Source organism: Pangasianodon hypophthalmus, chromosome 9 (genome assembly GCF_027358585.1).
Source record: "Pangasianodon hypophthalmus isolate fPanHyp1 chromosome 9, fPanHyp1.pri, whole genome shotgun sequence".
In the NCBI taxonomy this organism is placed as follows: domain Eukaryota; kingdom Metazoa; phylum Chordata; class Actinopteri; order Siluriformes; family Pangasiidae; genus Pangasianodon; species Pangasianodon hypophthalmus.
In genome coordinates this window covers 18,608,166-18,631,837 of record NC_069718.1, presented here as the reverse complement: position 1 = coordinate 18,631,837, position 23,672 = coordinate 18,608,166, and the positions used below count along the sequence as shown (strand labels likewise).

General features: G+C 37.8%; 1 protein-coding gene across 5 annotated transcripts in view; it reads right to left on the bottom strand.

Annotated features, from left to right (window-relative positions):
- The window catches only part of pot1 (protection of telomeres 1 homolog), a 43,450-nt gene that overhangs the window by 6,370 nt on the left and 13,408 nt on the right, over positions 1–23,672 (bottom strand). For all 5 annotated transcript variants that reach the window (XM_026919314.3, XM_026919315.3, XM_026919312.3 and 2 more), the window contains 7 exons: positions 21,448–21,555; positions 21,241–21,294; positions 19,592–19,697; positions 13,753–13,883; positions 13,214–13,504; positions 10,857–11,012; positions 92–261 (listed from right to left, as the gene is read on the bottom strand). In XM_026919314.3, coding sequence (XP_026775115.3) covers positions 92–261; positions 10,857–11,012; positions 13,214–13,504; positions 13,753–13,883; positions 19,592–19,697; positions 21,241–21,294; positions 21,448–21,555 — 1,016 coding nt within the window. The remainder of the gene's footprint in view (positions 1–91; positions 262–10,856; positions 11,013–13,213; positions 13,505–13,752; positions 13,884–19,591; positions 19,698–21,240; positions 21,295–21,447; positions 21,556–23,672) is intronic.

Sequence of the window (23,672 nt, the reverse complement as noted above, 5' to 3'; positions counted from 1 at the left end):
ACCTCAGTCAAGTATAAAAAAATTTAATTGATATTAAAGCAATTCCCCCTATTCAGGAAACATTAAATATCAAAACTACAGTGTAGTCTACCTCTTGAGCGGCTGGAGCTCGGGGCTCTCTGAGGGAAGCACACACAGGCCTTTACCGTACGAAGTGCCGCCGTGCAGGTGGAAGCAGAGGGGGCTGGCACAGTCAGCAGATTGCTCAGGAGCGCTTTGAGTCACTGCATGGAGATTGTACAGGCGCAGAAACATGCCAGGCTACACAAACACACACAAAGTTCAGAAAGCAATAACCATTCACTTTACTTTAACAACCAGTAATCATCATTAACATTAACTCTTTTTTAATGTGCCCATGCAACTAATAATGTGTCTAAATAACGCAAATCATCTGCAAGTTAAGCAAGACCACTAACAGCTTGCCATCATCCTCCAGCAGGGGGCAGTCTGGTATAAAACCTAAAGGACACTTTTATACTACACAGGAATGAATCATGGTACCCATAAACATCTGCACTAGTGCTGTTCTTAATTGCAAATCCTGGGCTTTGCATGACAAAAAAAAAATCATTTCATGCATTCTGTTTTTGTCTGGTGGGAAAAAAAAAAAATGCATAAACCATCTTAAAAATACAAAACTCAATAGCTAGCAGGGTGCGGTGTTATATAACGGCATACCTGCCTCTCTACACTGCAGTATAGATCTTCAGAATGTTGCAAATACTCAGGTGTGTAGGCTGAGACGAATATGCTACAAGTGCTTCTATAGGAGAATGCGGTGATAATGATATGCATAGGCTTTTTTTTTTTTTTTTGACAAGATGCTGCACAGCCGCAGGGACCTACTGGCTATGCAATCTACAAGACGTTCTCTGTGCACAGATAGCAATGCTGGCGTTACTTGGGCTGACAAAGCAAAAGGAAAAAAAAAAAAAACAGAATGCAGTTTACCTTTCACTCACTGTGCATTATGAAAGTGTGCAAACAGCTTGCAGTTGAGAATCTAGATTTCGTTAGACTGTTTTCTTTAAGTCATTTACCATGCAATTAGTTACATTTCATCATTGATGATGTGATTGGTAAGAAGAATCATGAATAAAACCTGGTGCTTTCAAAGGAAACTCACTGAGTGTGTGGCTTCACAGTAGGAGTGCACATTTGTCTGCCTCACTTGGGTTGTGATATGAGACTGAGAATGTTCGGACTATGATATGAACGCAAGAGAGAGATAAACGCAGCAGCCCTCCTCCTTCACTCTGAGTGACAAGCAGCAGTCAGAGAGCTTAAGCTCGTGGGATTTCACTTGTCAGTCTTCTCCTCTTTGCTCCTCTGGACCAGGAGCGTCGAAGACCAGAATAGAGCTCCATACTAGAGCACTGGAGCAGATACGCACTACTGTCTGCACCAATTATTAGCATTCTCTGGTCTCAACTCTGAGAGCTTACCTTGTATACAGGCATGATTTCCCTTTGGCACTCTTGGGATTTCAGTAGTCTAAGGAGGCTGTAACAAAGTGGTAAATCCACAGCCAGAGCTGGATATGCTCTATTTGCTAGAGTCTATTTCTCTCTACCAGCAGCACAAAGTTAAAGCCTTGTCCTTGCCATTAGAGTTTATACCTTCTTCCTCCCTTGCTGCCTTCCTTCCATCCTTCTTAATAGCACTGTGATTGCGCCTCAGGTTTTATAACCTTGGTAAACCTTGACAGGCTAACTGAACATGCCAAAAACAGATGCTTATTTCAGTGCAGTTACTTCACTGCCAGAGTTGGAGCTTTAGCTTCATGCCAATAGTGCTTTGATTGCTCCATACTTGCATTAGCGCCTTGCAGTACAAAACTCAATTTGACAGTGAAGAAGTGCAGAATGATTTATTGGCTTGCTGCTGTTTGGGGTGACGGTTTGCCAATAAATGTGGGAGAAATTCTTGCATTACAAATGTTGGCTGCATAGGAGTAACACATTCTGCAGCAAAAAAATAAATAAATAAATAATAATAATAAAAAACTCACTGTGAAATTCAAGCCTTGTCCTTGTTTGCCTGACAGGATTTGTTCTAACGTGCTAAATTTAATGTTTGATTTCACTGAAAACATCTTGTATAGACTGGTAGCACGAAGCAATCAAAATTAAGTAACTGAAGAAAGCCTTGGTATTCTTGATTTCACTGATTATAAAAGAAACACAATGAAAGGCATTTTCTTGCTTCCCAGGTCCAATCGTGTTTTGCATACAATGTAGATGAGGATCCAGTTATATTGCTGCATATACCTGCAAATCCTGGTACTCTTGTGCTCACTAATTATAAAAGAAACAGTACACCATATAAATATAGTACACCATATTATTACATACATTTTATGCCAGTCTGCATTATCACTGAGACATTTCCAGATACTGGTGTTCCTAACATACTCGTTCATGCATTTTTTTTCTTGCCCATACTTCTTCAGATACAACTCCACATCTCACTTGTCTCAAGTGAATGTAAGAGGTGCTACCAATTGGGAATGAAATTCATGTAGAGTTATACTTGACATATCTTAATGTTTTGTACAGTCAGTGCACACATGTACAGTTTTCACGGGTACGCGTATAACTCTGGTATACGTATCTGCTGGGCAAAAAAATGAATTTAGTGCGGAAAGGTCCCTTCAGTGGAACTTGCAGAGAACAGCTAGAATGAAGCTGTGCTCTTACAAAGACCACAGCTCCCAGCATGGAAAACTCTATTAACCTAAGATTTGCAGCTACATGCAACTGGATGACTCAGGTATTCACTGGATCCTCGTCTATATGTATTTAAAAAAAAAAAAAAAAAAAAAAAAAAAAAAAAAAAAATATTAACTCCATCGGCACAGACTGAGATGACTTCCTTAGGATTTGAATATCTTGGAAAAAATGTACTATTGACTACATGGCTATTTGGCCACGTGCTATTGACCAAGGGTTTCATCTTCATTAGGCCAGATGAGACCAAATGAAGAGGGACCAATGGACTTTCAATATGTAATAAGCAGCAATTAAGACCAAGACCAACCAATTTCTGACCTTGGACTAGCAAAAGGTGAACTTTCTTAATCCTAAACATGAATGCAGTTAAAGGCAGATTAAATTCAAGTTCAGCAACATAATAATGGACACTGCCATCTACTTTAAGCAGATTTACTGATCCAGAATATGAACTACTTGCATATTTATATCACCACTATGTCAGTCATGTCCTAATGTAAAATGAATTAAAGCATTTTAAAGCAGTTAACCATCATTAAGGACATAACACAAAACTGACATTACTGCCCTACCATCCAAATGTTCATTTTCTGCACTATATTGTAGATGACACTCTCTCCAGCTCTCTGATAACAGAAAGAATAGGCAAGCAGACTGACATCATCTCCTCCTAAGCCTTTGTGAGGCTTTCTGGCTTTGGAAATGCACAAGTGAATGACTGCAGCTCTCCGTTCTATTCATCTCTGTCAAAAAAGTGCAGTTATGTCAGCAAACATTTTCCAGACACATTAGCCAAAATGCCTAAAACCAGCGTTTCCTGAAATAGTACACCATACACATGCCAAGTCCGATTCAATAAAAACATGACCAACTCAAGGTTTTTTTTTTCTTCAGTAACACTTCATTCAATATAATCATTTGTTTTGGTATAAAGATTTTAGAGTGATGGTGTTTGGTGAAGAGAAACCCAGTTGCCTTTTGGATCTGGCATGACTCTGCATGCAGAACCGCAATCAAGTCAGTATATTCTATTTTTTTTTTCTTCATTCACCTAATTCACATTCATACCCAATTATATAAGCATACCTATAACCCATTCTAGGTAGACATGTGTTACCAACCTGCTGTCTGAGGAAATCACAGGCAGGGAGCATTTGTGTGTTCAGACAGCACATGTGCTCTCTTTCTTTCCCTGCATGAATAATTGATAGTCAGATGTGAATACAGACAGGATGTCACACCGCTGTGAGCCAACTGCAACCACTGAAAAATGCCACTTGCATATCTTCTGGTGCACTTATTCCTTTAACAACTGTATCTTAGTCAAATGGAAACCATGAAATAGCAAGACAATAAAATCTCAACAACCAAGCATGAAAAATACTTGCCGTATTGATGTACTCGAGTGTTATTAAAATTAATCCTTATTTAATCATTGTACTCTTACTTAATTAAATTTCCAAGAAGAAACCTTAGGTTTTACATTTTTATATTTTTATATGACTCTATGCTATATATCAATAGTATGGGCTCAGTTTAGCCTTCATTCAATATATATCAATATGGAAAATCTATCTAGAATTGTGCCATCATCATCATCATCATCTCAAAAATTGTCTCAATTCATCATCAGCTTTTTATGCTACACAATGTATAATTATAGCGCTATAGCTGTCTGTGTGTGTTTCATTATGCTAGAGTAAGCAAAGACTTGTATAAACTCCGTTTCCCTTCTAGAAGGCATGAACTCCATCTAATTTTAAAAAGCATGCTGCTAATTGCTAATGTGCTAACATTAAAAATTGAACTAAGTTAGCTATTTCTGCTTCTTTGTCTTCTTTGCTAAGGCCAGGTTAGACCAGAATCGGTTCCAGCAGCTAGAATCAGTTTCAGGCTAGTGAAGTCAAATTCTAGCTCATTATTTACACAATATTTTACTTCTGATTAATTCGTTGTCAAATGTAGCAACAGTCATGCATACGAGCAGCAAACTTACAGAGATTTATGTTAAATGGAATAGTTGCTTTAAAACACAAATCATCTTCTAACAGTTAGCTGTCTTCTAGCATTTCTATTCTACATCCCATGACAAAACCAACTACGTGAATGTTAAAAAAACACACAAAAAAAAAAACATGAAAATTCTGTGCGCTACAGTCTTTTGGGAAAATCTGGCCCTGATTGCTTGCTTTCAAGCTTGGCAACTGCATTAATTATTATATCCAAGCTTTGACCTTTTTTTTTATTAGCTAACAGGTTCCAGACATAGGTCAAATTCCACGCTATTACTCCAGGCATTCCTTTTCAGATGAAACACTGGAAAGTGGCCTGGGACCCATGATGCACATACAAAAGGAAAATGGATATAAGAGCTCAGGGTAATTTTCTGAGATTCAGAAAATCTTAGGGGGTTTGTCCTCTAAATAGAAACCCCTGAAATACAGTATTGTTAATTCACTCGCTGACTACAGTCACTCACTGACGTGAAGAGTGAGACAGTTATTAGGATCATTCATGAGTAATTGAAGCTGCTGTTTAGCTGGCTATTAGCAACTCTGTGTGACATGGCTTTGTGACTGTGCTCTGTATCACATGCAGTGTGTGTAAGACCCTTACAGTCAGGACCTCTTGCTGTTACCATATTGATTTGGTCCTCTCTTCAGCAGTGTAAAACTCTCGCTCTCAGTCTGCAAAGTCCTAATGGCCTGCTTTATTCACTCTGTTATTCACTCCCGCCCAGTCTAAAGCTCCAGCAATTTCACACAATACTACAGATGACAGGGGCACAGATATTGATAACAGTAATAAAATATTGTTATTATTTGATGAATAAACTGTCTGAAAAGAAAAAATTAATCAGCAGGCATTCATTAAACAACATTTCCTCCATTTCTTAACACTGTACACAAATAAATGTTTAATGGCCCTCTCAGTCTTGGGATCTGAACCCCATTAAAAACCTGTGGTCTCATTTGAAGACGACTTCCATATTAACAAACACTAGAATATAAAGGAGCTACAAATATTTTGCATGCAGCAGTGGTCCAACATTGACCTACAAGTGTATCCAGCCTTGTTTTAATTAATTATTAAGGAAATGCTTCATTCTGCCATTCTGTTCTTTAACTGTATGGGCACTATCATTCCCTCACTAAAAACTAAAACAAAGCAACTTTAACAATATAGAGAACTATTTATCAAATAACCATAGACCAAAACATGTTGATGAACATGAAGGATCATGCACAACAAATACTGAATTCAGCAGTCAAAAATGTAACAAAAATATGGCCATTTCAAATGCATTTTAATATGAATGGCTTGTTTGTGTTTTTCAGAAGTAAACATTCAAACTTACAGCAGTGCATTTTTAATTTGATTTTTAAACTTACTGAACCCTTTTATACAGGAAAAGATAAAATGCTACAAAGTCTTTTTAAAGGAGTTATGCTATAAGATCTTATTGATTAACTATTAATTAATATTGGGCAATGTTTGGTTTTGTAAGCTGTTCTTAAACAAACACTATGTAAGGAATAAAACACTATGGGGTGTGCTGTTATTGGAAAATAATCAAAGCTGAGCTGGTGTGATACAGCCTGACATGAAGCAGTATGTTTTATTCCTCTTATACCACAATTCATCAACAATTACATTTTATAATTTAAATGTTTATAAATTTATAAATTCTCTAGTCTGAAGACTCCCCAGTGGCGGAAAACTTACTGACACCTGAGACTCCTTCCATAAATGCTAAATAAATGTCTCCTTACATCAATCTTCATTATAACAATGATTACATGTCTTTGTTAAATAACAACACTGGTTATTTAACAAAGTATTTACAATAAAAATCCATTTATAATAAAGCTTAGATTACATGGAGAGTCTGCCATACAAGTCCTGTGAATGAGTTGTTACTACAAAAACAATACTGTATTAGAATGAGTGCATTAATATAAATCTATCATTGGAATTGCAGCTAACACTATGGTAAGAACTGCTGTTAAAGAAAAGTAATCATCACTTCTGACCAATGACTTTTGAGAATTAACAGTACTGTGGTATGAGCAACATTACAGCAAGATGAAGTTGTATGTGCATCTGCCACATGGTCAAAACTCTACATTTTAAATGTCACCGGATTTACTAATGTACACTTAAACCACTTTTAAAGCATAAGCCCTACTGAACTATACATTTAATTTGCTTCCTTAGAGTTTTGCCAGCTGAGATGTCAAAACTTTGATGTCCAATATTTTAAAATTTCTTTTCACTCAGATAGAACCTTGCAATACTAAGGCCCCATTTTCCCAGACACAGTGTACAGTCCTACATGGCAATGGCACACTTACAGACAACAAGGTCGGCCAGAAGATAAAGTCTATACAGGCTCTTTGGAGATAACCTTAAAACCTTTGTTTTATACCTAGTGCACAAAATCCTACCATCCCCACACAACATGTAGGATCAACAAACTAAAAGATATAAAGGCAGCCACAGCTATACAGGTCCAAAGAAAAGAATCTAAAGTGATGTATTTAAAATCAAGGCCAAAATCATACTGTTCCAAGGCCCAAGAAACCACAAAAAGAAATAAAAAAGCCCAGCTCTCTCTGAAATATTAATACAAAGAGAGTAAAAGTAGAAAAGCTGTCAGTACTTTGAGTCTTGATTCTTTAAGCATTTATAGAAGACCTTCACTAAAGAGAAAGTCTGTGCTTTTATTGTGTACATCAAGTCGAACGCCTTCAAGACAGACTAAAGTTCCAAGTGTCCAACTGATTAGAAGTGAAGGAAACATTTATTTTAGGGAAAGTAATATAAGAAGACATTTAAATTTGAGATCAGAAGATGAATATAAGATGATGGATCCAAATTTCAGTTTTCATTTCCTGATATTTACATCTAGATGTGTTAAACAACTCAGAACATGGCATCTTTGGGTTGAATCCACCTATTTCTCAGGTGATCAAAAAAATTGGAATATTGGACTGATGTGTTTCTTGTTGCCCAGAATGTCTACTCTTGGTTTGAGCCCTGGGTTTCACCCGTGAAGACTGCATTTGTTGTTAAAAATGATAAACCAGCCAGCCATTTAAGCTGAGAAAACAGGGAGAATCGATCAGAGCCATTGCACAAGCATTATGCATAGCAAATACAACAATTTGGAATGTCTTGAAAAAGAAAGAAACCACTGGTGTACCAACAACCAGGCCAAGGAAAAGAACAGCAGTTATTGAGATATCTGTGAAGAAAAACCCCAAAACAACAGTCAGTGACATTATCAACAACCTCCACAGGGCAGGGGTAAAGGTATCACAATCCACTGTTTAAAGAAGACTTTGAGAGCTGAAATATAGAGGCTATACAACAAGATGCAAACCACTCATCAGTGGTAAGAATCAGAAGACCAGATTGGAATTGGCAAAGATACAGAGATGAGCCACAAATGTTCTGGAACCAAAATTAACCTCTACCAAAGTGATGGAAAGCCCAAAGCATGAAGAAAGAAAGGATCTGTTCATGATACAAAACATACAAGCTCATCGGTCAAGCATGGTGGAGGTAGTGTCATGGCTTGGGCTTGCATGGCTGCTTCTGGAACAGGCTCACTAATCTTTATTGATGATGTAACCCATGATGGTAGCCGCAGAATGAATTCAGCAGTCTACTGAAACATACTGTCTGCCAATTTACAGAAAAATACATCCACTCTAATTGGGAGGAACTTCATCATGCAGCAAGACAATGACCCAAAACACACTGCCAACACAACAAACAACTTCTTCAAAGAAAAAAAGTGGAAGGTTTTGGACTGGTCAAGTCTATCACCAGACCTTAACCCAACTGAGCATGCATTACACCTCCTGAAGAGGAAACTGAAAGGAGAAACACCCCAAAAGAAAAAAAAAAAAAAAAAACTGAATGAAGCTGTGGTACAAGCCTGGAAAAGAATCACAAAAGAGGAATGTAACAGTTTGGTGATGTCAGTGGGTTGCTGGCTTGATGCAGTTATTTCAAGCAAGGGATATGCAACCAGTGTTATTTAATTTATGATTATCTATTCCAATATTTTTGCTCACCTAAAGATTGGGTGGGTTAAAACGAAAGGTGCCATGTTTTGAGTTGTTTAACACATCTAGATGTAAATATCAGGAAATGAAAGCTGAAATTCTGATCTATCATCTCATTCATCTTTTGATCTCAAACCCAAATGTCTTCAGTGTATAACAAAAACAAAATTATTGGCCTTGCCCTTTCAATACTTTCAGAGGAGACCATACAAACACTTATTTTTTCCCCCCTATTCATATGTTCGGGACATTGGGGTGAAGACTATCACACAAAGGCATAAGGCAATTCTCTGCACAAGGGGTTTTGCTCATTTCTGAATTGAGATAAGTTTTCAAACTATATAACCATTTGGAACCATTCAAAACAACTGAAAAATAAAACTCCTTACAATTCAACTAAGGAAGACGGACTGTCATACATCACTGATTACAGAAACGGAAAAGAGGCACCACACATATCCTAAAGGTGACAAGATTGGAAAAGCACAATCCATCTTCTACAGCTAAAACCCGACAGTCCTGCGCATCCCATACAACAGAAGCAGCTCAGGCTTTACAATAGGCCGATGAGACAAAAAAACTGCTGCTAAATAACTGATGGTAAAAAATGACTGGGCAAACAATTCATCAAACAAACTCTTGTAGAAAGCTTGCAAATACTGGCCACTGCAATCAATGAGGCCTGGAAATGCAAGGAATTCAAATCTCTCTCCTAAAACTCTACTGGAAAAACTCACACTCCTGGAACAACAGTGTCACATTTTCTAGATAGGCATCGATTTTCCATATTTTCCATGAGAACCAGCAGATTCCCTAGGTGAACTCATCAGGATTTGACAGTTAACATTGGATATTCACGTAATAATCATGTGTGATGGAACTGTAAACACTGGGCATCTAAACTAGCAGTTAATACAAGTGGAAGTATTTTTTGCACCAACACTTGAGAAGACGACTAGACAAGATACAAGATTGTTTGATATTGCACTGAGCAATAGGACTTTTTTTTTTTTTTTTAAATTCTTACCCTATTTTCTCAATTCCTATTTACAAGCTAGTTTTCCGTTACTGCACAACAGGTACCAGTCAGGGAGGCAAAGTAAACACATGCTTATTTCACAAAGTGCACAGCTACAGCTACACGAGCAGCATTGTTCACATACGCCTGCATCCCTTTTGTACATCTGAAGGATTAAAAGTGATATAGACTAGATAGTTATCATAACTTTACATTTAAAAGTACTAATCTAAAAGATTCAACAGAAGGACACTTTTTGTTAGGTGTGAAAGCTATACAATTTTTTAAACATTCCCCATAATTGGGAAATTGGTTAATGTTAATGCTCAAACCTGCTTGGAATTGTACAGAATTATATCTAGTTTGAAGTAGTTTATTCAGCCTGTTGTGTACATTGTGTCACATTGCGCTATACTGCCCATACAATTTATGTTGGTATTACATCATGCACACGTATCACAAATTTTTTCAGACCTGCCAGAAAAAAAAAAAAAAAAACACCGGCAGTGAGCATCTTGTGTATATGTAGTTACAAGCACATATAAATCCAGCCTAATGCCATTCTTTCCACACAGAGAGCAAGACCAATTATGCTCTCCTGCACTCCCAGTGATAGGTGACTCACGATCTCCTGACAATATAGCAAACACTTCTCAGTTGCACCACTTGGCACTGGTTTAAATACGTATTTTGATGGAGATATCTACACTCCACACACACAAGTTTTACAGATATACAGGTAAATTTCTCCTTGCACATGCAAAGATATTGGTGCACTCTACAGCTGTGATCATACCATTAATATTTAATAAACTGTGACTGAGTTATAGGATTAGTTATCGTAACACTAAGCTCTGGTAGCAACATAACACTATACATACATAATACAGTTTTTCTATATAACAGCTATTTTTCTTGCTGCTCACAGTTTCAGAGCTACAGTTTACAGCAAGTCGATTAAAAATTTATTATGATGAAGTGCTACATTTAATCTGATCACTGCAAAGTCTTTTTTTTTCTCCTCACCTTCAACTTACTGGCTCCTTCCACATGGTTGTCATAGACCAGAATGTTAGCAATCATGTTCTCTCGATCTCGAGAGGGACTGGATTCTCCCTCCAAGGCATCTGGTGCCACGGCCACATTGAGCAGTGGGTGCGCACATTTTGTCCCATCCCAGACCTGAGCAATAAAAGTAAATCTAGTGTAGGTAACAGATTACCAACAGGCACTTTAACAAACCAGCAACAAACAATTTTTTCTTAAAACATCCAACGCTTTCAGGGGCCATGGGAGGTGGCATCTTCAGACTTGACAACCCCAAAGAGCAATAATACTCAGTCTTGTCCTTTGGTGGCGTCGCTAATAAATATAGATAACTGTTAACTAAATGTTAAGTATATACACCGATCAGCCATAACATTAAATCCACCTGCCTAATATTGTGTAGGTCCCCCTTGTGCCACCAAAACAGCTCTGACCTGTTGAGGCATGGACACTACAAGACCTCTGAAGGTGTGCTGTGGTATCTGGCATCAAAATGTCAGCAGCAGATCCTTTAAGTCCTGGAAGGTGCAAGGTGGGGCCTCCATGGATCAGAGGTGTTTTTCCAGCACATCCCACAGATGCTCAATTGGATTGAGATCTGGGGAATTTGGAGGCCAAGTCAACACCTTGAACTCTTTTTCATGTTCCTCAAATCATTCCTGAACAATTTTTGCAGAGTGGCAGGGCGCATTACCCTGCTGAAAGAGGCCACTGCCATTAGGGAATATTGTTGCCATAAAGGGGTGTACCTGGTCTGCTACAATGTTTAGGTAGGTGGTACATGTACAAGTTTTTCTCTACTGTGTTGACACAGTAAATTATTTTAAAATAATACTGTATGTTGATAAGACAAATAAAAATAACAAATAAAAATCTTGTATACACTTGCATATTTGTTTTCCCCCATGTCTCTCTCTCTCTCTCTCTCTCTCTCGAGGGGAAAATTTAAAAGTGAGATTCTGAAAACAAGATCCAAATTTAGCGGGAGCGGTCGGGTCGGGAAGATAATCATTCTAAGCAGATAGCGGGTGTACACAGAGTGAATTTTAAGCGGGAGCGGGCAGGTGCAGAACAGAACCTAGCGGGAGCAGGTGGGAGAAGCGCTCTGACTGGTCTGTGGCTGCAATGCACTGTGTGTTCTGACACCTTTCTATCATAGCCAGCATTAACATTTTCAGCACTGTGCTACAATAGCTCTTCTGTGGGATCTGACCAGACAGGCTTCGACACATTCGCTCCGCACATGCATCAGTGAGCCTTGGGCGCACCCATGACCCTGTCGCCGATTCACCAGTTGTCCTTCCTTTGACCACTTTTGGCAGTTAGTAACCACTGCATACCTTGAACATCACACAAGACCTGCCATTTTGGAGATGTTCTGACCCAGTCATCTAGTCTTCACAATTTGGTCCTTGTCAAATTGTCAAGTCGCTCAGATCTTTTACGCTTGCCTAATTTTCCTGCTTCAAACACATCAACTTCGAGAACTGACTGTTCACTTGCTGCCTAATATGTCCCACCCCTTGACAGTGCCATTGTAAGGAGATAATCAATGTTATTCACGTCGCCTGTAAGTGGTTTAATTATTATGGCTGATTGGCATATGTGTCTAAAAATGATTTAAACTATGTCAAACATACAATGATAGATTTTATTTCATATTCTCCATTTACCTGGACCAAAAAAAGAGGGTATTCTGTCAAGCCATCTTTCAAGCCCCATGAGCACTAACCAAAACATTACTAATGTGAGAATGGGGACCTCCAGAGAGGATCAGTTAATATTGGAGAGTTCTAAGCACCTGTGCAACAGTCAATCATTCCAGACTCCTATGTCTATTGCCTTATATGTCTTCACACAGAGATCACACTTTTTCTTCATTCTGATGTTTGATGTGAACATTACCTGAACCCCTTGACCTGTATCCGCATGATTTTTTTTGCATTTCACTGCTGCCACATGATAGGCTGATTAGATAACTGCATGAATGTGTGGGTGTACAGGTGATCCGAATAAAGTGGACAGTGAGTGTCTATTTGATAATTCATGTGGCATGTCCTTGTTCAGAAGACAGACACAGAATTTTCCCTTAATATTAGATTAAGATTAAAATAAAAATATTACGAAGGGGATTCTCTTTCAAACAGCTAAATACAGGTTAATCCAACATACAGTTATCTAAATCAGCAGAGCTACTACAACACAATCAGAGATTAGTTTGGAAAGAATATTGTAGCATCATAGGAAATTAGAGTTGAGTGGACATCGTCCATATAACTCCAACATGAGAATTCGGCTATGGCATAAAGTGTAATAAATAATCTCCTGTACCACACCTTAAGCAGCATGCATCTGGTGTCCATGCTGGCTTTGGCTAGCAGCTGGCAGGTCAGATCAAAAAACATCCTGGGCTGTACTGATGACAGGGGAACAGTGGGCTCAGTGGCCAGAAATTGGCTTGCTGCCCATTGACGTAGCGCCTCCACTGCACGATTATCATCTTCGCCAAAGTGGAATGTCCTACTTGATGTTCGGGGCTCAATAGGGCTGTCAATCGTCCCATCAAATGTGATGGTAGACCAGCCTAAAGTAGTCAGTAGAGTCATGGATCCGTTGAACATTTGAGCCTGTGTACATAAATTCCAACACACTTTTAGCGACCCTGAACATTTAAATATCTCGCATATTGCTTAAATAGACCTTAATCAACAGTAATCGTTGGGATTAGAGCCCATTACAGTGCTTAGCACTCAAAGTAATTACAACCTAAGTGGATGTAATCAAAGAAGCACTTCCAACGGTTTAAATCTAGCCTAGTTAATGTGAGTGAATAAGTCTATTAAAGTTGGCAAATACAGTCCTCTGATCTCCTCACCTTCACTCTGTGAAGACGAATGATGTCTCCGATTCGGAAGATTTTAGGATGGTCCTCGAGCCTTTCACTGAAAATGGTGCAGCTCACTTTAGCATTTGACTGGTCTATGATCTTCAGTGTGGAGCAGTAATCTATAGAAAATCAATGCTTCCAAGGTGATCAGAGTGGCTTAGGTGCATGGAAATATCAATATTACCTTACAAATCATCTTGAATAGTTAATTAAATAGAGAAATGAAGAGAACCAGCACAACTCTTGACTAGATGTTGAACAAGCACTTACCTTTGAGCATTTATCAGTAAAACAGTAAAGAACTAATGAAATGACTGCAACTGCTACAGTTCTGGCATTTATATATATATATATATAGAGAGAGAGAGAGAGAGAGAGCGAGAGAGAGGATATAAAAAGTCTACACACCCCTGTTAAAATGGCAGGTTTTTGTGATGTAAAAAAAAAACCCAAGATAAATCATGTTAGAAGTTTTTCCACACTCAATGTGAAATTACAATGTATAAAAATTGTGTCAAAAGTGTAAAACAATCAGAAATTTTAGGGAAAAATAGGAAAAATGAAAAAGTTACAATAACCTGGTTGTATAAAGTGTGCACACCCATATAATTGGGGATGTGACTGTGTTCAGAATGAACCAATCACATTCTCATGTTCAAAATTCATTATCAAACAGCTGTCAATGAAATTACCCTCATTAATCCCAAATAAACACCAGCTGTTTCTGTAGGATTTTCTTGACATCTCCTCGGATTCATCTGACTGCTGAAGCCCATGGTCTGCAAAGAGCTTCCAAAGCATGCATGGGATCTAACTTGTCGAATGGTATTGATCAGGAGAGGGGTACAATAAAAATTTCAAAAACATTAGATATGCCACAGGACACCATGAAGGCCATCACCAACAAGTGGAGAAAATGGGGTACCACAGTGGCATTACCAAGAACAGGGCGTCCCTCTAAAATGTATAAAAGGATAAGACAAAAACTTACCAGGGAGGCTGCCAATAGACCTACGGCAACATTAAAGGAGCTGCAGGAATATCTGACAAGCACTGCTTACTATCTGCATGTGACAACAATCTCTTGTATTTTTCACATGTCTGGGCTATGGGGTAGGGTGGCTAGACAGAAGCCCTTTCTCACAAAAAAAACCATTCAAGCTCAACTAAATCATCCCAAACCATGTGGCAAAATGTGTTATGTTCTGATGAGACCAATTCCAAAAGGTATAATCATTCCATAATTCCAAAAGGTATGTTTGGCACAAAAAAAAAAAAGCACATCACCAAAAGAACACCATACCCACAGTGAAGCATGGTGGTGGCAGCATCATGCTTTAGGGCTGATTTTCTTCAGCCAGAACTGGGGCTTTTATCAGGATGGAGGGAATCATGAATAGCTACAAATACCTGCAGATTTTAATGCAAAATTAAAATCCTTCAGGTGTCTGCTAGTAAGCTAAAGATGAAAAGGAATTTCACCTTTCAGCACAACAATGACACAAAAGAAATGGCTTAACCAAAAGATTAGTGGTTTTGAATGGCCTAGCCAGAACCCAGACCTGAATCCAACTAAAACTCTGTGGTGTGACCTGAAGCGAGCTGTGGACAGGAGATGCCCTCACAGTTTCACGGATCTAGAATGTTTTTGCAAGAAAGAGTGGAAAAATATTGCCAAGTCAAGATGTGTCACACTGATAGACTCTTACCCAAAAAAACTGAGTGCTATAATAAAATCAAAAGGTGCTTCAACAAAATACTAGTTTAGGGGTGTGCACACTTATGCAACCAGATTACTGTAACTATTTTATTTTTCCTATTTTTTTTATACGATTTCACATTCAGGGTAGACAAAGATTTATCTTGGTTTCATGTTCCTTGTAACAGGGGTGTGTAGACTTTTTATATCCATTTTGCGCATGTCTGTGTGTGTATATGTATGTATGTATGTATGTGTGTATATATATATATATATATATATATATATATATATATATATATATATATATATATAATCTTCCATTATTCATTCATTAACTAATTAACTATTAAGCATTATTATTCATAATTGTTACTTTTTTGTCTTTTTATATATGACCTTTCTGTTAACTGTCCTGACGCACCTTCAGATAAAGAAAAAAAAATTAAGCACACAAAGAAAATGATTCCAATAACAAACAAGGACAAGTAAGAACGCCTGATATAAGAACAGCAGTCTTATAACCCTCAGTAGTGTTTGTAACATCATATGCAGGTTAAATTAATTTCAATAAATATTTCAAGAAATGACTGAGTACCTAAGCATCAGTCTCATTACAGCACAAGTGCTGCCAGATGGAGGCTCTGCAATTCATAAGGTTAATTCATTATGCAATTCCAAACTGTTATTTGCTTTGAACACAGCAAAACCTGTTGAAATAGTGACAAAACACTCACATTTATTTTCTATTCTCTGCTCCCTTCACTCTCTTCAAATGAGTGAACAGAATTAGATAGAGGAGAAAGAAGGTGAATGTCGCAAAAATAAACACATCAACCTTTAATGATAAGAAGCATTAAATCAGGTGTATTGTTTCAAAACTGAAACTCTGCTTGTTACTTCTACTATGACCTTTTAGATTCAGCATTGATTTAGAATGAAGTGTTTGCAGAATACATGTGCACAATGCCCAATTCTCTGTGCTGATTAAATTGGACAAGAGCCTGGACTTTCTCTGCTCATCTCAATGATCCATCGACAGGAGCCTTTGAGTGAAATGAGGATTGATTTTCAGGACTTTACAAGATACCAGCACAACACATCCTTTAGAAGGATCAATTATGTGAATGTGTCGAGGTACACATAATTGCACCTCGAAGCCAGAGATGTCTGCAATGAGAAAGTGAGAAAGTATATGCATTTCTTTCCATGATCAAGTTGAAGATCTGTAATTACTAACAAATTTGTTAGTGATACTATTTCAAACTGTTTGCTGTAACCTACACCACGTCCCACGGATTAGAAGCATTTCATGCTGGTGTCCCAGACTGAGGGATGTATAAAGAAAGGAGAGATGGGCATGAGGGGAAAAAAGGTCAGAATGAAACCAAGAACCAAGACGTTTTTCAAAAAGGCCTGTGCATTCAAGAGTTCTTTAAAGAGGTTCAAAGTAGTGAGCTTACTTTGATCATGTAATGCCTATGATTAGTATGAAAGCTGAGGATGACTGATCCCTGATGAACATGAAGTACTTCAGTCAACAAACATCCCTTCTGAGCTACCATCCAGAACCTCCAGAGCCATCATCCTATTGCCTAAGTCCTGTTTCAAACTACCCCAGTGTACTATTTTCATATAACAGCATGGTGCAAAGTGTGTTATTTCAACTATATCACAGTGATTTGTCAACTATTGTAAATTTGATTCATTAATGAACAACATGGCATGCTCTTTACAACAACAATAAACAGCCATTCCCTCACCAAGGAACTCAATCAGACAAAAAAAAAAAAAAAAAAAAAAAACTTTTCATTTTACTGGGAAACTGAAAAGCATAAATTCCTCTGTCCTGCAGACGCTCCCATGCTGGGAAACTTCACAAAGCACTGTGAAAGTTACAAAGCATGGACACCTGAGACTCCTTCCATATGTTACATAAAGAGCTCCGAACAAAAACTTTCACCACATCAATAATTATATGTTTTTCTTCAACATTTTTTCATCGGATTATTATTAGAGTTAGATCATGTGGAGTGTCTGCCATGCAAGTCCCTGTGTATGATCTGTTACTATAGAAATAATAAGGTATTAGAACGAGTGCATTAATATAAATATATCGCTAATGTTACAGCCGGAACTACTGTCTGAGCTGTGCTGTTATATAAAATTAATCCACACCTTCTGCCTAATCAAATCGGAGAATTCAACCACACTGTGGTAAAAACACATTTAATGATTACTCAGATGGTTGGATGATTATCAGAGGATAAGGATTAACACTGCTGATACAAGATGGAAACATTATATAGAAATGCTATTAGCCTGTAAACAACCTCAGCATATATCACTTGACAAATAAGTGACAGAACCAAATAACTATTGTGTGTGTCACGCCCGAGCTGCTACACCACTGAGAAACATATTGGCTAATATGGACGCATATTTTCTATTATGGACGCTGATTTGAAGCACATAAAAGTGGCATAAAAGCAGCGTGTTTTCTGCATCCTGTCTAAAACAGCGGGAAATCAACAGTCTGCTTCCCTACTAAGGAGCTAAAATAGTATCACAGTTTTTCCTAAATACAAACGTCCAAATATATATACAGCCTCTAATGTTCTAAACAGGTTGCAGAAGAAAACAAGAAAGCAGCACCATGTAAAAATAACTATCAGGCTAATGTAGCTGTACTTTACAATCGAGATAAAAAGATCTATTACATCACAGCAAACTTATAATCTCACATCTGACTCGTCAGGTGGTTTTGATGACTGTTTTATAACAGCACGACTCGGACATTAGTGACAGCTGTAATTCAAATTATTTAAATGATAAATGCTTAATAGTAATGCACTTGTTTTATTACGTTATTGTTTCTATAGTAACAGCTCATTCGCAGGCACTTCTATGGCAGACGTTCCACATAATCCAGGGCTAATAAGTAAGGAATAACACACTTTAGACCGTGTTGTTATAAAAAAATAATCCAGTCTGGGGTAATGTGGCCTAACATGAAGAAGTGAATCATTTTCCTATAACAGCACAGTGCAAAGTGTGTTATTCTGCTCAAAAAACTGCTGTGGTACAAGAGGAATAAAACACTTCAGGACATGCTGTTTTAGGAAAATAATTTGGAAGTGGTTACTGTAACTCTGCTTTGTGTCTGGCCATACGACACCACCTTGCTGTTGATTACTGTCCTATAATCGCATGCTCTGCCATGTTTTTATTCCTTATATAATCCACAAGACATATATTTGCACTGCTTTTTGTATTTAAGTCGGTCAGTATATTTGTGAATTCTATACTGCAAATTTCGATATTTTTCATACTGCTGTTTTGTGATTAACATGTTTTGTCCTTACAATTTGCTACATATTCAGATGGTATGATGATAACGGATTCAAATGAAGACAATGCTATATGTTTAAGTTCCCTTTACTGACATTATTTAACACATTAGTTACCATGAAAAAGCCATGAATATTTAAACAATAATGCAAAAAAAAATTAAGCCAAATAATCAACACCAGCATTAATCAACGTTCATCTGGGGGTAAAAGTAAGTCTACAACCACCATCAGAACCAAAACCTTAATTAACATGTTTGCGGTTCACAGCTGAGGCTGAAAAGCATGCTCTATATTTACAGTTGAACACCAGAGTTCAGTAAGTTATCAACATTAAGGCACAGGCTGTTATTAATTTTGCTAATTGAATAAACACCAATGCAGGTGTATTTAACGAACACTTAAACAAACACAAATTAACTTACTTTAAGTTAACATTACTCACTGGTTATTAATGCTGAAGTTCGTGGGCTGGTAATGTTCACTAATGCAGTAAAAAAATGTAAAGCAATACTGCTTTTTAGTCATTTTATTCTATACGTTTTCAAATACTACAGGACAGGCATTACTTAGCATTTATGTGACTATTAGGGGCTATGTATCTTTGCATATTTTATGCTTGTATTTCTTAAAGGTTTGTGATGATGTTTTACCGTCATACCTACTAGCTCTAGAGGTTTAAGCACACTGCTGAGATCTATCTTTCCCTCAGCCTCAGCCTGAGCTTAAGGGCACAAATGACAATAAAACACATTAGCAGTGCATTTTGGGGACTCACCTGTGCCTTTGGTGGGAAAAGGCTGTTTGAAGAAGGTCACCACACCATACACATTCACTATTCTGTTGGGTTTCAGTTCATTTAAAGGGACATACGTGTACCTGGACTGAATATAAAAAAAAGAGTGATGTAGAGGAATAGTGATGCATATGAATAATAAAGCCAAGCACAGGAGCATACTGTCAGCTTCTCCTGAATGCAATCTGGTAGCACCAGGGCGTAAAAATTTTTCAGTCAAACAGTACCTGTGAAAAGTTTGAACACACCTACACAAAGAAGGTTTTTCTTTTTCTTTTTTTTCCCATATGGCGAAAAAAATAGGAATACAGCTAAACTATGAAAAGAATTATGCAGGGACCAAAGTCAAAGTCTTAATAACATCTTGGCCCACTGCTGGCATTCTGTCAGATGCTTTATGAGGGGACCAGCTGGGATAGTTTCCCAACAGTCTTCCTGATGCTCCCACATATGCTCAATACTTGCTGGCTGCTCTTTCCAAGCTCTAAATAAATTATTTATTTCCTGGGGGCATTTATATGGATACAAAATGGAAAGGTGCAATATACATAAAGATGATTATTATTATTATTGTTATTATTATTACTACATATTACATATCTTTATGTATTTTATACATTTATATATATTTTTTGGAACAAATTTGAAGCCTAAGCCTTTAGGTCAAAATTTCTCCATTATTATGAAAAGTATGTTCAAACTTTTGACTGGAACTACAGACAGTGTGAAGGCAATCGCTTAGGATTAGCCAAACAAGCATACAATATACACATGCATAAGAGAGGACACTAGATTTGTACAACAGTTCAACCACATATTAATATTCTGGAAAATAACACATTAACATAATGGAGTGGGCTTCCAAATAGGCCATGCAAAAATCAAGGTTGTAAAAAGGGAAGCTTTTTGCAATATGCAAAAACATTTTTATTATTTAAACAAGCAAAAAACCAACTAGTATTTTAGCGATGACTAGAAATGTCCGAGCTGCCTTAACAAGAGCGGCGAGCTTGAAATCGGTTAGAATGCCTCCAGCTATAGCTGCTATAGAGTTTACAAACAAAATTTATGTATTTTTGAGCAAGATCTACTTGTAATAAGAGTGATCCATTCAGAAACACAAAAAAACAGGACTCCATCGAAATGTAACTTTGCATATAATTGTGGTACCATATTTTATCTGCAACAAATACTACTTAAAAATAGTCCAGTCAGGAAGTAGCATTACATCTACTGCTACAGAGTACATAAGGAATTTAAGCTCAAATATTCTTAATCGACTTCCATATCAAAATGTAATCACATACACTTATGGATTTTATATAAAATGCTCCGTTAGTGGCACAGACACAACACAAAGACAGTTGGAAAGGATGCGATTGGGATTAGTCAGCTGCCTATTATGAAACTGCAATCTGTTTTGTATAAAAGGAATAATGGCACACACGGGGAAGCGCCTGTCTTCTCAGACTAGCTGCTTTTTAAACGCAATCAGCTTGTTCTTTGCCAAGAGATGTAAAAAAGCATAATGGCGTAAGCGCATTTGCAACCGGGTTAGCCAGATTTCTTCTTTGAACTGTAGTATCAGACTTAGTGCTTCATTTAGGCACATATGCAAGCAAACACAGTACCTCTGAGCTGGCAGCAGCAGGCCCACTGGAGACAAAAAGTTTAGATGAGTACGCCTGTGAAACACACCGCATGAAATCAATCATATGCAAATATTACACACCACAGAGGCAGGGTTATATCTTTTTCTGATTAAAAACAAACTAAGTGATTCAAAGACTGTGGATTTCAAACAAAAATGCTTGCATTTGTTAGCATTAGATACTCACATACACACAGGCATCAATGCTACTCATCTCCAAAAGACACGGATGCAGTCTGTCAGTCTGTTCAGTGGGTGCCTTGCTGATTGTGAAGCCAGACAATAAGACAATGTCCTAGAGCAATATGAAGTGGGACAGACAAAAGAAAATCAAAAACAGCACAATGCCACTAAATTGATCTTGAGCATGGGGATGGGGATGAGGATAAGCTCAGGGAATCCAGTCATGCCTGGATTTGTGGACTTGCGTGAAGCATCTAAAGCAGGGGTCTTCGAATCTTATTTATAAAAGGATGAGGTGGCTGCAGGCTTTCATTCCAGTCAGTTTCCATTTTGTACATAGCTATGTTTAAAGTCCCCACGAAATAGATTTCAGCTGTGATTTGATTCAGCATGTTGATGTTTTTCCTTCTGAAACATGAAGTCAGAGTGAGGACATGCTGTACTGCTTGGGTGACTTACACAACAGTGATTGAGATATGCCACACCGACAAATCTAATCAACCCTGACAGTAGCTTAGGCAGCTAGCTAAATATGGAGAAGAGCGAAGACACTGGATGATGGAGAAAGAGATGGAGAAACCTTGATGGTGTATAAAAAACAGAATTGTGTTCTTATTCTGTGACATATTCAAGCATTGAAAAGACCTAGATATACGAATGTATTGGTGTCCATAACACTAAGGGACAGGGACAAAAAGATGTGAAAAAGCAATTTGATTTCAGTGGCATTTTAACCTTAAGGTGCTTCACAGTGGTGCGATGAACCTCAGTGTTGTCATTCTGAATTTTTTTCAGGAACTCACAGGTATGTGGAAACACTCATGAAAAAGCACTCATGAGTGCAGTGCAAAGACATTTAGCACAACATGCAGTCACCTCACAGTTAAACATATCCAGAGAAAATGAAGATGTTAGATCTTTCACGTGTGATGCGAGGACAAACCACCACATATCATAGCCAAAATGTTAAGCAGAGACTTGTTGACTTGGTGCAAATGTGCTGCATGATGATATACTCATCCATTTCCCTTATTTCCCCTAGCTAGTATTAATGTAACTAGTTATTACATTGTGTTGGCTATCACTTTTTAGCCTCGTCAGTTAGGTTTCTTGGCAGCACACTGGAGCTTTTACTTGTCCGCTGGGCTAGCTAATGAATTTATGATAGTAGGGTCCAGTGTGTCACCTGTTTGCCTGGAATAAAAGTTTAAAATATTTGCACTTTCCAGTCAACATGTCGTTATTTCAGATCAAATTCTTACGTGTGTTTGAAGAACCATACTAGCCCATTAGGAATTCTCATGATTTCTAAATCTGTCTGAAAAAGTTCACACTTTGTTCACCAATCTCTCTATTTCTACAACGTCTGATTTTTTTTTTTTTTTACTGAGGCTCCAGTTGGCTAGCTTCTTTGCCACACCTGAGCATTTATACACGGCTGTATTCAATATCTGCATCCATAAAATGACAGCGCAGTGCGTCTCTTTCTCTACATTTTACACAAAAGCATTTGAAGTGGACGCCTCCTTTCTGGAAGTTTAATCCTTCTTCATAAATGCAAGAAAGCAGACTGACAAAGCGGTGCATGTCGCCTTTATAAAAGCTGCCATGTGTCTACTGTAATCATGTACAGGGTTTTAGCATCAGCTCACATTACAAAAGAAGTGCTCTTTCCACAGGCTATCTGGGAGCTTAGCCCACTCCACAAACAAGAAGCCAGCGAGTCACGTTGAGCATAACACTAACGCTAGCAGTGAGGATAAGCCACAGTGGAGGGCTCCTGATGAAAAAGCAGCTCTTGGACTAATGAACAAAACCAGAGATAAGGCAGTCACGAGGGCTTGAGGGGATTGGAGGACAGGATCCAGAGAGCAAAAAGCAACATTTCATAAAGCAAAGCAGCAAGGCTCAGATTAAAAGAAACGTCTCTTGGGGAGGATTTTTCTGTCACACAGCCAGCAGGGAGGCAATCCAAACTATGATGATTGTGTTGTGTTTTTATTTTCAATGCAGCAAAATCTGTGTTATGCTACTACAGTGCTTTTCATATTCATCATCACATTCACACAAATTTTTACTTCAGAACACCATTTGTTTGTGATTTGTTGGTGACAGCGGGATTTAATCACAGGCCTCAGTGAACAATGTATTGTTCAGAATTATAATAAATACAACTTGTTATTTTAATATCCAATGTTTAATAAAACCTTGTTAATACATACAAAGAGT